The sequence below is a fragment of the Mytilus galloprovincialis genome, chromosome 7, assembly GCF_965363235.1.
Source record: "Mytilus galloprovincialis chromosome 7, xbMytGall1.hap1.1, whole genome shotgun sequence".
In the NCBI taxonomy this organism is placed as follows: domain Eukaryota; kingdom Metazoa; phylum Mollusca; class Bivalvia; order Mytilida; family Mytilidae; genus Mytilus; species Mytilus galloprovincialis.
Window position 1 is genome coordinate 42,640,951 of NC_134844.1, and position 15,640 is coordinate 42,656,590.

The 15,640-nt window shown below is 30.2% G+C and overlaps 1 protein-coding gene across 3 annotated transcripts in view; it reads right to left on the minus strand.

Moving 5' to 3' along the window:
* LOC143083038 (ephrin-4-like) overlaps positions 1-15,640 on the minus strand; it is a 133,730-nt gene that overhangs the window by 41,965 nt on the left and 76,125 nt on the right. The window contains exon 1 of one of the 3 annotated variants that reach the window (XM_076259166.1): positions 6,622-6,940. The exons of 1 other annotated variant lie outside the window; for it this stretch is intronic. In XM_076259166.1, the coding sequence (XP_076115281.1) occupies positions 6,622-6,785 (164 nt within the window). In that variant the 5' untranslated portion in view covers positions 6,786-6,940. Of the gene's footprint in view, positions 1-6,621; positions 6,941-15,640 lie in introns of those variants that run through there. One more of the 3 variants, XM_076259167.1, reaches the window with a different exon arrangement.

The window sequence follows — 15,640 nt, forward strand, 5'->3', positions numbered from 1 at the left end:
CAAAACAGTAAGCAGGATCAGGGATCAGAACCCCCCAATGAGACCCCCTGAGAAATGGCCATCAATTATTGGAACATGGGTAATAAGTAGATAAAATTGTTATGTCCCCTGAGACAGTTTACAATCATGAAGATTCATTTGTCCACACAAACTGTTTGCCTAGGGGTGGTATACAATAATATAAATTACTGTTATTATTACATGCAACTTGTAATGCATAGTGATTAAAGTATGTGTCAAACAAATGAAAATGTAAGGTAAAAGACTAATGGATAGTCTATGTTGTGACGAGATAAAAATGTTTTTCTTTAACCTAGATTGGGACTTGTCTCTTTCATGTCCCCCAAACAAATCCCCATTACATTATATTAAAGATTGCAAACATGTTACATAGTTCTGATTTTATTTTTTGTTGGAAGAGATAACAAATTCTTTTCCAAAACATAAGAAACAATATTAGAAAGGAATCTTTTCAGTTTTGAGAAAATTTACATGCATGATTCAAAGATCCAAATGCCTAGTGTTGGATTTTCAGGAATAAAATCAGTCAGTTTTAGAATTGATTACAATCTGCAGCAAGGTATATGATGTACATTAATTTACATGAAGTATCAAACTTCCTTACAGATCACTAACAGATGGATTTATTTCAGATGTTCCCTAGTTGTAACATAGAGTAATATTTCTCTTCTTAAAATATAATCTCACTTTACCAATAAATTATATTTTCAGTTTGACCCTGCCTTCAGCCTCGATTGATATTATAAACTGCTACTGATGTAGTCTCTTATGGGCAATACTGCGTGAGGAACATGTATATTTTTTGACCTATCATCTTACAAAATTTACAAACTGTTAGCTTTATGTCTCTTTTGAGAGACAAATTACACAATAGAAAAGCGATTTTTCATTATTTGCTTAAATTTATGTCTTTTTTACATCTGATAAGAACCTTTAATTGAACTAACTGTTTTTAACTACCATTATGGTATTTTTGCAAGAATTCCTTTGAACTTTTAATAGATATTTATTTTCTTTATTATAGAACATTAGCCATTGATTACTAAAATATTGGGTTTTTTCTCTTTTCTATAAATATCAATTTTTTCACACTGTTCTATTTCAACACAATTGCATCACAGATCATTTTCACATAATGTCTAAATTTTTAATTTAAATGATTTTAGAAATAATTATTTATATTATAGGGACATAATTGAACATGAAGTGCATTTAAATGCATCCAAGATCACAAACTAAATGCATAATTCAAGGGTGAATTTGTAAACATCTCTCAACCATAGAACCTGTAGTCTTTTTTTTTAATCAAATTGTATCAACACTTACACAAGAAATAAATATATACTTTGCCACAAAAATAAAGACAAACATTTTACAAACTAATTTCATGTTTCCAACAAAGTGCAAAAGGTTAAAAAGCGTTAACAAAATCTGCAACACTATCTGAAGGACACAAATTTTACTTTGATTGTTTTGTTTGTAAAACAAACGCCTTAAGAATTAATATCAGTACCGATTTTAAGTGCAATGTAAATTGGTTGTAATAATGATAATGTTGAATCAAATTAAAGACAAACATGTAAATGTTTTATACAGGCTTTTATTAGCTCAACTCAAAATCCTATAGTTTTCTCAACAAAGAAATTTGTAAAGATTGTTTGATATCGGACTTTATTCTGCTAAAATTATGTTTACCTACACAAATTATATTCATCCTATAGTTTATTCTGCTACAATGTTGACAATTCGCCATTTTTTAACCAACCCTCAATAGGATTTTACTACAAGCAGATTGCTTAATGTTAAAAACAAACTTTATCATTGTTAGCATTCAACAATTTTGTCAACAAAAAGGTGTGAGGGATATATATTAGCCAAATTAAGTTTCACTAAGCTGTGACCAAGAATAAATTTCACAAATTTACATCTAATTCTAACAAAAAGCTTTTTGACATCTATTTCCTTACAATTTGTGTATTCTAACATCTGTGACCATGGTAACCTTTTTTTGAAATGTTACAAAGTTTAACCTGTATTCAGTTGTATTATACTTGTTTGACTTTAGGGTGAATTTATGTTATATTAATGTTAGACAAAGCAATTGCTTTACAGACTATATTGTGTCATGATACTCTTAAAAGCTGTCACAATAAAAACCCTGAAATATTGCCAACAACTGCTATAAATAGATACAAGAAGATGTGGTATGAGTGCCAATGAGAACTCTCCATCCAAGTCAGGATTTATAAAAGTAAACCATTATTATAGGTCAAAGTACGGTCTTCAACACAGAGTATTGGCTCTGTGACACCGAATATATAAACACAACAAAAATGTATATATCAAAACTTGTAAGTACATGAAACATATTCATTCACATTAAGACCTAATTTCGAAAAACTAATGACGCAACTAAAATTTGTTTAAACCTAAACTAACTAACAGTTTGAACCTATTAACATCATTTAAAGTAAGAATATTCCCAAAACCATTCATTATTACTGTCTTAACTCCATGAAGCTTGGTCTTTACAAAAGCCTGATTACAGATTTAATAAGGCGACATTTCTTGGTGAGAAAATTAGTATCTTCTCTATTTTAATCAGTTGAATCACTATGTGACATCAGATTTACCGAAATCTCTTAATTCTGTTTTAATGAGGGGAAGTAACTCTGAGCTTAGTAGTGTTGAAAAACAGTGAGTAAGTCAGTGTTAAGCTAGAATGATTTAGACAACAATCCACTGATTTAATCCTGCCAAAATTGACAGTTTCACCACAGATGTTAAATATTGAATCAATTCACCTACATGTATTTTCCCCTATTGAGAAATATCAAATCATTTCAGCAACTCGATTCCATCTGATATTATACTTAAATTTATAGACATTTTCATTGGAGAGAAAGAAACCATATGTAACTATCATCAGCAGTTAGACAGTAAATGATATATTTTTTTCCTCCTATGATAGAACAAGTTGATAATGGAGCATAAAAATTCCCTTGCTGCATGTCTTCTCATTACCATGTAGTAAACCGACTGTGCACTGCATGCCATGTTTGTTTTTTTACTACATCTTAAAATTGCTCATTAACTGCTTCAATGCATTTGTCTGAGAATTCCCTACATTTCTATGTAAATCAAATTAATTTGACAGGGAGCTGTAAACAAAAAAAATCTACCTCAAACTTTTTGCTTTCTGAGCCTTCCTATGCCAATTCACATCAGTTAAAAGTAAGCATTTATACAATGTTTATCAGAATTTCTGGGAGTTCTCTTAGTTTTTTTTATTTTATAAAATAGATGCGCAGTGAGTAGCATCCTGTATCTGGTGTGAAAATGAGAACAAACCTTTTTCTTTTAGACTTACTGCAGAATTTGAAGTAAATTAATTTTTATGTTACTTTGTCATGCACATGCCAGTGTATTTTTTATGTCCTGTTCTAATGCTATACAAAATATAAAATTTTTGATGGATTTGGCAATTGGGCTTCTAGGACAATTATATAATAATCAAATCTCCACTTCACAATAAGGTTGTTCTGAAGTTACCTTTGTTGCAACATAATATCTTCACTTTACAATTAAAACTAGTTTTACAGTTGCCAGACAGATAACTTGAAACCTATAATTATGTTTAGGGCAGATAAAATTTTCTCTTTGTCAAATCCTACATTGAAGAATTTAATGACTTTTTCATTGTAAATTCAAGTGTAACTAGAAACTTAAGGTTTTTAAACAGTAACACCAGGGACCTTGTTTGTTTTGATAGAAAACCTTCTCAAATCCAAGTAAATGAGTTTTAACTTATTCAAATATTTAACAAACCTATTAACCAAGGTTTTTCATATTTATAAATGTGATTTTAATGGCAAGACTTCCTTTTGAACCCCCTATGTGTATGCCTTATGCTTATTTGGTCGACAGAGGGGAGCTCAAAAGTATTTGTCTTATGGTCTTTCACTCTAATATCCTAAACCTGTTGTAACGGACAACAATGATAAATATACCCTGTTACAATAATGTAACCTGAAGATCCTGTCGTTATATTAGCATTTCCCGTTATATTCCGCTGTGATTAAGATGGGTTTGATTATTCAAGTTAAATTATTTGTGACATATAATATCAACCAACAAATATTTCTCAATCTTACTTTTATAAAGTGTAGAATGTCTAATATCTGATTTTTCGACACATTATACGCCAACTTTGGTATTTTTGAATAAATTGATAGATTATCCTAAAGAATGCCATCCAAAATACAAACTTGAATAACAAAAGTGTTTTAAGAACAGCCTTAGGGATTCTATTTGAACAACCAACCTCTAATTTAATCTCTACCCAAAATAAAATACAGACACGTACTATTAAGATGAATAGGGGATTACAAGAAGAAAAAGTCACTTTAAAAAGTACTCTAAAATATGCAAATTGGAGACTTAAATGAATAGAAAATAAAGACATAAACAAGCCGATTCGCACGGATTATAAAAGTCAGTGTCTAAATAATAATGGGGGAAAAAACAAATAAATTAAAGGAAAAGAAAAAAATTGTACTAAAAAATGTAACGATGCATGGTAGGTTGTAATTGCAGGAAGCAGGACAAATCTCCCAACTGGCAAAACGCCCCACACCAAATCGCCCCACTTTTTCACCAACTCGCCCTTTTCATAAGTGGGGTATGTTGTTCAAACTTTTTGCAATGGGATTTTACCCTTTTTTATAAGTGGGGCGAGATAGTAACCAAGAGTAACCAAGAGTGGGGCGATTTTTTATAAAGTGGGGTGAGTTTGTGAAAAAGTGGGGCGATTAGGAGTGGGGCGATTTGCCAGTGGGGCGCTTTGTCTTGGATTCGTAATTGCAATTGTATATACATGTATGTCAAATGTGACAGAGCAAATAAACCAAAAACATAAAATAAAAATACCAAAAGACAAAGTAGAGATCAAATTAGTTTCTTGTTATACAGTATGCATGAATACCCAACCTTTGAAACATTCATTTTTTTCCCCATCTCAAATTAATATTTGGTTTTATAATTTTGAGAAAGCTGTCATATAAAACAACTGTATTTGTATAAATTACAACTTAATTTGTAATTTTTATTATCAATCTTTACATATTGCTTGAAGCGAGATACAAACAATCAATCACAAAAAAGACAAGTTTTCGCCAATCATGTTATACATTGTCTTTGATCGCTGACAACTGCTTCAATACAATATATTTCAGTGACACTGAATTCCTGTTATGAAGGAAATGGGGAAAAACCAATGTACACCAAAATATAACATATCATCTTGTAGCATACAGAAACTATTCCCACATGTAATTTTGTCAAGGTTTAGACTCATCTCTACAGTATTTTACATTAATCACAATAACACTTCAAACAATTACATTTTTTTTTTTTAGTGTTTTCTCCCCCATCATGATCAATATTACAGATTTATAAGAATAGCTTCACTTATTACATGAAAATCACTCGCTGACGATCTTTGAAGTTCAATTTATACTTTACTAACTTTTTTATGAGTTATTAGCAGGCAACTTTCTGTTAAATTTTCAATTATTCAAAAAACAATTATTATAAATTTCATTTAAGGTTTCTGAATTATAATTTACAGCGATTTTAAATCAATTTCAAATTACATCATCTATAATTTTTTGCAGTATCTTTAGGTGAATAATGAACTGTTAGTCAACTCTTTTCCAAATCACATCTATTATGCAGTGTAAAATTTGATTAGGCGGAAAATTTCAAATACTTTTTGATTTCAATTGTAAAACTCATTTATAATGAAAATCTTATTATAAAATTAGAAATTTAACTCATGCTTGCTGTTGATAATTTGTTCCAATGACAACACTTTTAACCTCTTATTTCAAATTCAAAGTAACTTTACAATTTTTGACATATTTCATATAATACTTATTAAAGTTATTTTTAAAGTTTCTATTTCATTTTAGTGTCACTTTTCTTACTTTTTATTAAACAAACAAAATGTCACTTTCAGAGTGTTGAAGTAATTTTAACAAAAGAGACAGTTGTGTGAAATTCTTGAAAAATTGTTATTCACACCTTTAGGCAATAACAAATTAGTATTGCTTAAATTTAAGCTATAATTATTAATATCATATCATAACAAACTTAGATAATTGGTTTAACAATATAGATTTAATTAGATAAGTAAAATCTAACAAATCATTTAATTTGCCTGTAGTAAAAAATCAAAGTAAAAAATATATGTTAGGTAGACTTTTTAAATCTAATTAAAGAAATTTGTAACAGATTTTCCAGTATTAAACTTAAATCCGTTGACGAGCTTTCTGTCATGAAAACCTTTTGATCTTTTACATCAAAGTGTCTAAAATCCCTAAAAATTAATTTGAACAGGTAAAATATTTGTCTATGAGAAGTTAGCTTTTTCAACCACACACAATTTTAAATTCATCACATTTCACGGATCTTAAAGAGATGAATATCTCAACAAAATGTAATAAACGATCTACAAAGCTCGTTTAAAGGTTTCCAGGTGTTACTTGACGTGCAGGTAAAAATAAATAATAAAAAATAAACAAAATTACAAATACTTACAGAGGATTTGAATTATTCCAATACAGTGGTGGCAATTTTTTGCCAGTACTTGTTACTGAAACTGCTGGCATACAAAAACTAGTGAAAGGTATGAGAAAAATGGAATACTGCAGGTAAAATAACATCCCCCAAAATATATTGCGGAGAAATCTCCAAGTCTTCATAATTACACTTCATTCAATACACACATTTGTTAATTATTATCATCCTAGTAAACTATTCATCTTGTTATTTTTCTGATATAAAAATCCATATCTGAGAAAACTGTAAAAATTTATACACGTTCCATGCCTGTTCAGTGATCAATTGTGTTTTGAGTGAAATCAACAACTGAATAGACCGCGAGGTCACATGATCGACAACTCTCAGCGGGGCACCAATCGGGGATTTAAACTGATTTATACTGAACAATTGAATACCTTTTCAATGACTTTTGTGAAAAGGGTTAATTAAAAAGCTGTTTGTTAATTTTAAATGCTTTTTGAAGGAAAATGAACATTTTAGTATCTTATTTCTCTTTCTACAAAGAGACATTCATTTCAATAAAGTTATGTGCTTACTCAGATTATGTAGATCAACCATTGAAATATTGATTTAAAATATGAAAATAAAAATAAATAGCACACTAGATTTTTCCCAAATGACTATAAATTTTAATAATGAAAAACAATTTGTTTTCATTCACTGATAGTTTTATGCAGAAATTGATATGTATCAGTATATAGTTTGCATTATCTCAAAGATAACAGAATTGTTAAAAAAAAAAAAAAACACATATATTATTAAAATCAAAAACAAAAGTCAGAAAAAAATGTAAAAAAACAATTTTCCTATTATAATTCATTAGCAAAGTAGAGAAGAACAATTTCTTAGCTACATTATATATTTTACAGAAAACTTAACCTCTATAAAAAAAATTGCAGCCACACACATTCTAATTCATATCAACTAGCAAATATCTCATTTATGAATAATTTACAATTGAAAACCATTTGAACTTCACAAGAGTCTAATCTATAGCCTAAAATGACTTAATTATTAAAACTAATGTTCTTGCTCTATAGAATACAATGATGTTCAGAAAATGATTTTTCATCAGAAAGACTTTAATGGAAGAAAATAATAATGAGCTATGGGAAATAAAATCCTTCTTTCAAATTTATTTATAGTATTGTATTTTTATTTTTTTTAATAAAACTACACTTTTGCTAATAGAAATTAAAATTTCAAACATTGAAGCATATATAGACTCTGAAATTCTTAATTAATTTGATTACCATGCAGTAACCCAAATCAAGATGATATCTACTGTAAGAGGAGATTGGTAGATAAAATCCTGATAACTGAGTATCCATACTGAGTACTAACATGGAATTTTTATATCTATATCTCTTCAAATAGTACTAAAGAGGTGGGTTAAGGGGGTCTTAAGTGTCCCATACACCCTTTACGAAGCTTCATATATGGTAAATGCATAGATTTTTAGCATATGAAACTCCTAACATTATCTAGTGAAAAGTGCACCCAAGTCATCCACCGTGTAATTTAAGGCACATTTAGAATGATAACAATTTTGTAAAAGTATATGAAGATAACCTGCTATCCACAGCATATGACAAACAAATGTCTACAAATTGAGCAAAAATGAACTAACATCAAAAACTGAGGATGTATATATGTGCTCTGGAACGGTTCCTGCTCTGAGGACTGTCTTGTTGCTGATCGATGTTTAAATGAAAAATTGAGAGATGTAATTCTAGGCGAAATGAACAATAATGGTTGAATATGGTATTTTACTGTTAAACATGAACTACCATAATTAGCCATATTTTTCCATGGTATTACAGTGCCAATAACCATAGTCAGCCATGGTCAACCTTGAACATGAATACCAACCATGGTCAGGATCAAATTTAACAACTGTCAAAAATGGTCATGGTCATGCATTCAGCGATGGGCAAAAATTCCATTCCAACCAGAAATCAGGTGATAATGTATATCATATTATGGATTTTAACTTGAATAGAATACAATCTTCATTGACTGGTCTGAAAAATCAGCTCATTTCGAAGTATCATTCAACTTTTAAAATGTTTGGATAAAAAAATTCAAATTAAATATTGATACTTAAAAAAACTAACATTCACAAGTTATAAATGATTCATGATTATTGTTATCATTAATTTTCACATAAAATAATTAAGTGCCTAATGACCCGCATCAACAACTCATTTCATTTCAATTAAAGAAACCTATAAAATTCACAAGTTGCACAAGCAAATACACATTTCTTCAAAAGATAAAATAAGTTTTCTTTGAAACTGTTGATTAATTTGTGAAAAATATTTCTCCTACATTTGATAAAAAAGCAATTAAACCACAGATGTTTAGGATTGGGATACACATTCAGTATAACCAAGTTGTTATAATGACGAACCATAATATTTCCCATCTCCAGATCATGTCAGTCAAGCCATTTCCCCCTTATCATCATAGTCGTTCTGTTACATATTATTGGTGGGGATAGAGATAAAGTAAAAGATTCAAATTCTTCAGAGCTTTGATTAGAAGTTAATTGTGTAAAATATCTTTCTATTTATGAAAAACTTTGGCACATTAATTAATAAAATACCCATGAGATTTTAACAGCTTCATTTGAACAATTATTACGTAATTATGCAAGTTATTTTTTTGTAAGCATGTGCAAGAGAGGAAGGAGATACCAATGGGATATTTCAGCTTTTAAGTTTTTGCTAATTAATTAAATGTTCAACGCTTTGATATTAATCGCAGTGTAACTGTTGAATGAAACCTTCCTTTGAGAAAAAATACAAAATACAAAGCTATTTTATAGGCAAATCATAATTAAAACAAATGGATGCTGTTATTTGAAAATTGACACCAATGGAATATATGATTGATTTTCTTTTACTTTATTGTCCAGTAGCAAACATTTCATGCATATTCAATACAGGAACAGATTTATACTACTAAATCTAAAAGGTATGTTCTGCAAAGTGGTTCTATATCAATGAATGCATGACATTTGGACTGGAATTATAATCAAGAGGTAGATTTTGATAGAATTCAAGCAAATCAGTAATTTATAAATTCAAAAGAGTTACAGTGCTTGTTACATATTTGTTTTTCGTTCATTTTTTACATAAATAAGGCCGTTAGTTTTCTCGTTTGAATTGTGTTACATTGTCTTATAGGGGCCTATTATAGCTGACTATGCGGTATGGGCTTTGCTCATTGTTGAAGGCCGTACAGTGACCTATAGTTGTTTATGTCTGTGTCATTTTGGTCTTTTGTGGATAGCTGTCTCATTGGCAATCATACCACATATTTTTTATATTTAATGTTGATGCCAGTTGAATAGAATGACTTGCGATAAAGTAAGAGAGCCCTTCAAGGATGATTTTAGCAAATTTCAAGGTGAGAAACACCAATAAAAGTGCCATTCTTTTTTATATAAAGGATATTTCCTACTATTAAAACATTTGTTTTCAAAGTTTCTTTACCCAGGAACATATATATGTTAACTGTTCCCAGCTTTACTCAAAGACCACTTCAGTTACAAAAAAAATATCAACAAAATGTAATCATAAATCAATAATCCAATATTTAGTCTGACATCATGTTTTATTTAACTTAAACAAGAGCTTTTAACATAAGACAGTAAATCACCCATATTCTGCAAGGACAATATTTACAATGACCTCAGGTGTAAGACAAAGCTATACATTGTAACCCTTACTATTTAATAATTATGTTGATTTTAGGGGTCATACGCAGACTTGACCTGAGGATATGTACATGTTTAGTGATTATAGACTTTCATTTGATCTTAAAGACAGTAATTAAAGTATTACAATACAAACTGTCTAATAAATATATTGAGAAGAGGAAATGTAATTTGTCTGTCAAAAAAAACATCAAAAACACGATCTCTTTTTAAATACTTATTTCCTTTAGGAATTATATACACCAATAGATCACAAAGGAGAAGGAAAAATATTCACACACTATTTCTGACCATGGACATCTTTTTCATGGTTTTGGATAAACAAGACCTCTGTGGTAATGAAACAAGCTACAATCTTCTTAGTGCTATATTAAAGATACTGTTTCTACATTGATGGTAAAAAATATTGCTTGTAATGACTGCATCAAATAAGCAGTACTGGGACCTACATGTATATAGTTGTTAATTTCTGTGTTATTTAGTCTCTGGTGGAGAGTTTTCTCTTTGGCATAATACCACATCTTTTTTTTTCAATATATATCCAATATAAAAAGTATGTAATTCATTAATTGTTAATGTGTGTCATTGGGGTGCTTTCTCAGTTGATGTGTTTCGCACATTTCTTTTTATTCATAATTAAAAGCAAGAACACTTATCAATCTGATTACAAATGTACATGTTTGCAGTGTAGACACCACAAGACACTGTCATATTTTTCTGGATCTCAGTTCTGGATTGTAAGGTCTCCTATGATTGTAATAACAATGCTCATTGTCTATCTTATAATTACATCATGAGATCATAAAAAGCTAAACAAATGATTGTCATTTCATTCTCTGAGTCTTTAATATTTGTGGGGGTAAAAATGTGGATGAATGTGATATTCAAATAAAATGTCTGATTGTCATCTTTGAAGAACTATCTTTTTTTTTAAAGTCCATTTTTCATTTAACCAGAGATGTCTTATGTCATTACATATCTCACACATGAGTGAACCCTGTTGATATAAAACTGTCTTCTTTGCATAAAGCTTCTAAATTTTTCATTTAAATTCCAACTGACAACTTGCAGTTAAAACCACAAACCAAGCAATAAAATATATAATTATGCATAAATTATAATTATGGTCCTAAAGTTCTACACTTCCATTGTAACAATCCACCTTCATATTTCCGTTTGACATAACCTATGTCATCTTCATGAAAAAAATCCAGGAATTTAATTATTAAGTGATGAATTTTATTTTTTCTGAATATGAATATGTACAGTCGTCTACAATTCAACCACCAAAATAAAGTTTTAAAAAACGCATAGGAAGCATGGTTCGGTCTGAAAATTAAATGTTAATAAAAATAAAATATAAATATATGAAGTATTAAAACCTTTGATGTAAGACCTTTTCATCAAACTATAACTTATTATCCATGCTGTTGAAATTTATCTTTTGCAAATGAATACCGCAAGTTAAACAAATGGCTATCTTGTCAAAAGGAAGTCTTGCCAGGGTTTTAAATAAGAAGAAAAGAATCGACTTGCTTTTAATATCAAAGCTTTAAGCAACAGAGTGTTTGAACCAGTGACCATGAAATTGCTGTAAGAGTCTTGCATAATGTGAAAAATATTAGGAGAGCATCTACGCCCTGATTAACTTGGCTAAATATTCAATTTGGGATGTTTTTTCCCCTTGTCAATAAAAAAATTGTGCATTAAAATCCAATAAAATCCTTCAATGCATCTTAGAGTGACAGTTTTGTATAGGATCAAAGACAAATTAAAGTCTGATGAATGTCAGCTAAGGCACTTCAGACAAATCAATTCCAATGTTTACATCCAACTGAACAGGATTCTTAACTGTGTTTATATTTGGACAGAACTGGACCACATTTCTTTCAATTGGCTCCTTGCAATAAGATGTGCTGTGAACACTAACAAACTATTTATACCTCAAAGGCTCAATCTTTTTTGTTACAGTCACGTTACATAAATCACAAAAGTCGTGCCAGTATAAGAAAATAAATAATATAAAAACTGATTAATTACAATCGTTTTAGAAAATGTTGATGAAGGACCTAATGACCAAATACCCCCATCCCCTTTCCCAACTCAATTCTTAGGTCTGACTCTTCATCATATTTTAGCAGCTGCAGAAGAAATATTAAAGTTGGACTTGTTTTTGAGTACTATGAAAATTCAGCCCGAGTTATGACTTATTTGATTTTTAAGTCTCTAAGCAACTTTTAAAAGTCAGAAGTGAAAGTTTCCAAAGGAATTAGCAAACTGGATCTGATCTCTCACGTATTTATCTTTTTATATTGATCAAAATTATGATAAAAGAAATAAATTGTAATCCAAAAGAATGTTATGCTCATGACATCTGTGTTTTTATTACAAAAAAATCCAAATAACAAAATTAATTACTATAATTAAACTCAATAAAACCTTTTAGTGGACAATTTTTAACAGATATTATTCAAAATTTATCTTTCTTCTGTCAGTTTTAACAATTTTTGTCAACTTACGTTTCTCAACGCTTTTTACATAAAGTCACTTAAATATATAAAATATCCTGTAACTCAGCAATAAAACAACTATAGTGTCACTCTATGACTTTTCTATAATATTTCATATTCTTAAAAATACATTTTTATGACTGTTTAATATTAAACCATATCCATACAGAATTACATTACTCAATCAAGGACAAATATTTATTTTCTCGTCTCCTTTGAAGTAAATATGATTTATTCAGCGTAATATATTTGTAAACTAGAGAAAGTGGCTCATCTTTTGCTCTCTTGGCTAATTTAGAGTGCAAAAATACTTTAAATTAAGTTTTATATTGAACTTTGTAAATCATATGCTCTATTAATCATATATAGAGAAGAAACTGTTAATAAAATAGACTAAGTAAGATTTTATGATAAAATGATGTACCGACAGCAGACATGAAATTTTGTAACATGAACAATGAGGTGGGTCTCATTGGGGTCTAAGCGTGACGCGGGATTGCCGATTTTTTGTAAGCGTGACACGTGAAAGTCAAATTATTGTGTCGTGAAAACGGGAAATGAGGTCTTGCGGGATCCGGGAAATGACAAAAAAATGAGAATTGCTTACGTACATAGTGCAAGCGGGATACGGGAATCCGACAAAACAGTAAGCGGGATCCGGGATCGGAACACCCCAATGAGACCCCCAATGAGGACGAATCTAATAAATTTTCAAACTCTTTAATTTGAAACAGTACAAGTGAGAAGAAACAAGAACCAACCTTTGTTTACCTAAAATTATTGTCTCATTATTTGCTTGCTTTATAATGGTTGTTTTAATTACTCTGCACCAAGTATCATAGTTGGTCTGGATGCCCAAGTTGCATGAAAATACACAATTTAACTTTCATTAAATGCAGGGTAAATCAAGCACTTTTATTAGACTATTTACTGGGTTTGTAATAACAGGAGCAACATGACGGTCACCTCATGTGGAGCAGCATCTGTGTACCTGTCTGGAGCCCCTGAAATCAGCCCTAGTTTTAGGTAGGGTTTGTGTTGCTTATAAGTCTTTAGTTTTCGATGATGTGACTTGTGTACTATTATTTATCTGTTTATCTTTTTTTTTCTTTTAAAGCCTTGAAGTTGTCAGTTTATTTTCAATCTATTGAGTTTGAATGTCCCACCGATATCTTTCGTCCCTCTTTTAGGCAAACCAAAGTAATTTTCAAAGTACAATTGTGCCAAACGGAAATATGTTTATAAATTTCTTGAATATTTTTTTTGTTTTATGTCAGAAAACGGTGATTCATTCTACAACAGATATCAGCAGAATTACACAATTTAATTGAAATGTTTACTAGACTAAACAATATAAAGGAAAAATCAGATAAAATTTTAACATTTAAATCTGAATATAAACATTTTATAAACTAATTTGATTTATACATAAAATATCACAGAAAACATCTCCCATTCATGTTCCTCTATCAGTCCATTATGATCACGGTTTTCTAAACAACTTCAAATAAATCAGATATATTTTTAGTTAAAAACAAAACTTGAGTTTTGGCTTATTTGATGATGACAAATTCTATTAGATCAAATGTGTTTTCTTACAATGATGTTATCAATCAATAACACAAACATATGTTCTGCCTGGACAAACTCTAAATGTCAATAGTTTGAAATTAGTTTATTGCATAAATTTCATACCACATGAAAGGACATCAAATGATACCTGGCCCGCGGCACCAAATAATTTTTTATTTACACCCTCAATATCAAAAAGTATCTTCAACAACTTTCCTGAACAAAAAGATGCAATCAGAGACATTATAGAAACTGCACTGATACTTATTGTCATATAAGAAATGCAGTGCCTAAAGGTCTTTTTCAAGCTGAATCATACTTACTTTTTCCGTTTCATCTTTAAACTATCTAGACAAGTTCAAGAGCAGAATATTTGTAATTTACATGTGAGTGAGTTTAAAACTTGTTTAAGGACTGATCAGGATTTACCTGAAAAATTGAATTTTATTGTAAAAGTTCACAAAAAATGAGGTTCTAGAAACTCAGAATGTTCAAGAAAAAATGATGATCTAGACCAATTCTTTGAATTTGAGACAAACTTTTCGGTGGTGCAACAATCTTTATTGTTTTGGTCAAACCATGGTTGGATGTACTTTACACCATAGTCAACTATGGTCCCCATGGATTTTCCACCTTTGTGACCATGGTTGACCATTGCCATTAATCTAACCATGGTTGGATGTTTTTTACACCATAGTCAACTATGGTCACCATGGATTTTTCATCTTTGTGACCATGGTTGACCATTGTCATTAATCTAACCATGGTTGGATGTGATTTAAACCATGGTCAACTATGGTCACCATGGGTTTTCCACCTTTGTGACCATGGTTGACCATTATCATTAATTTAACCATGGTTTGATGTGCTTTACACCATAGTCAACTATCATGTCACCATTGATTTTCCACCTAATGTGATAATGATTGACCATGGTTGGGTTTGCTGTAAACCATGGTCAACTATGGTCCCTATTGATTGTCTACCTTTGTGACCATGGTTGACCATTGCATACATCTGACCATGGTTGGGTGTGCTTTAAACCCTGATCATCTATAGTTACCATGGGTTTTCCACCATAATCAACTATAGTAACCATGGGTTTTCCACCTTTGTGACCATGATTGATCATAATCATTAATCTAACCATGGTTGGATGTGCTTTCAACCATGGTCAACTATGGTCACC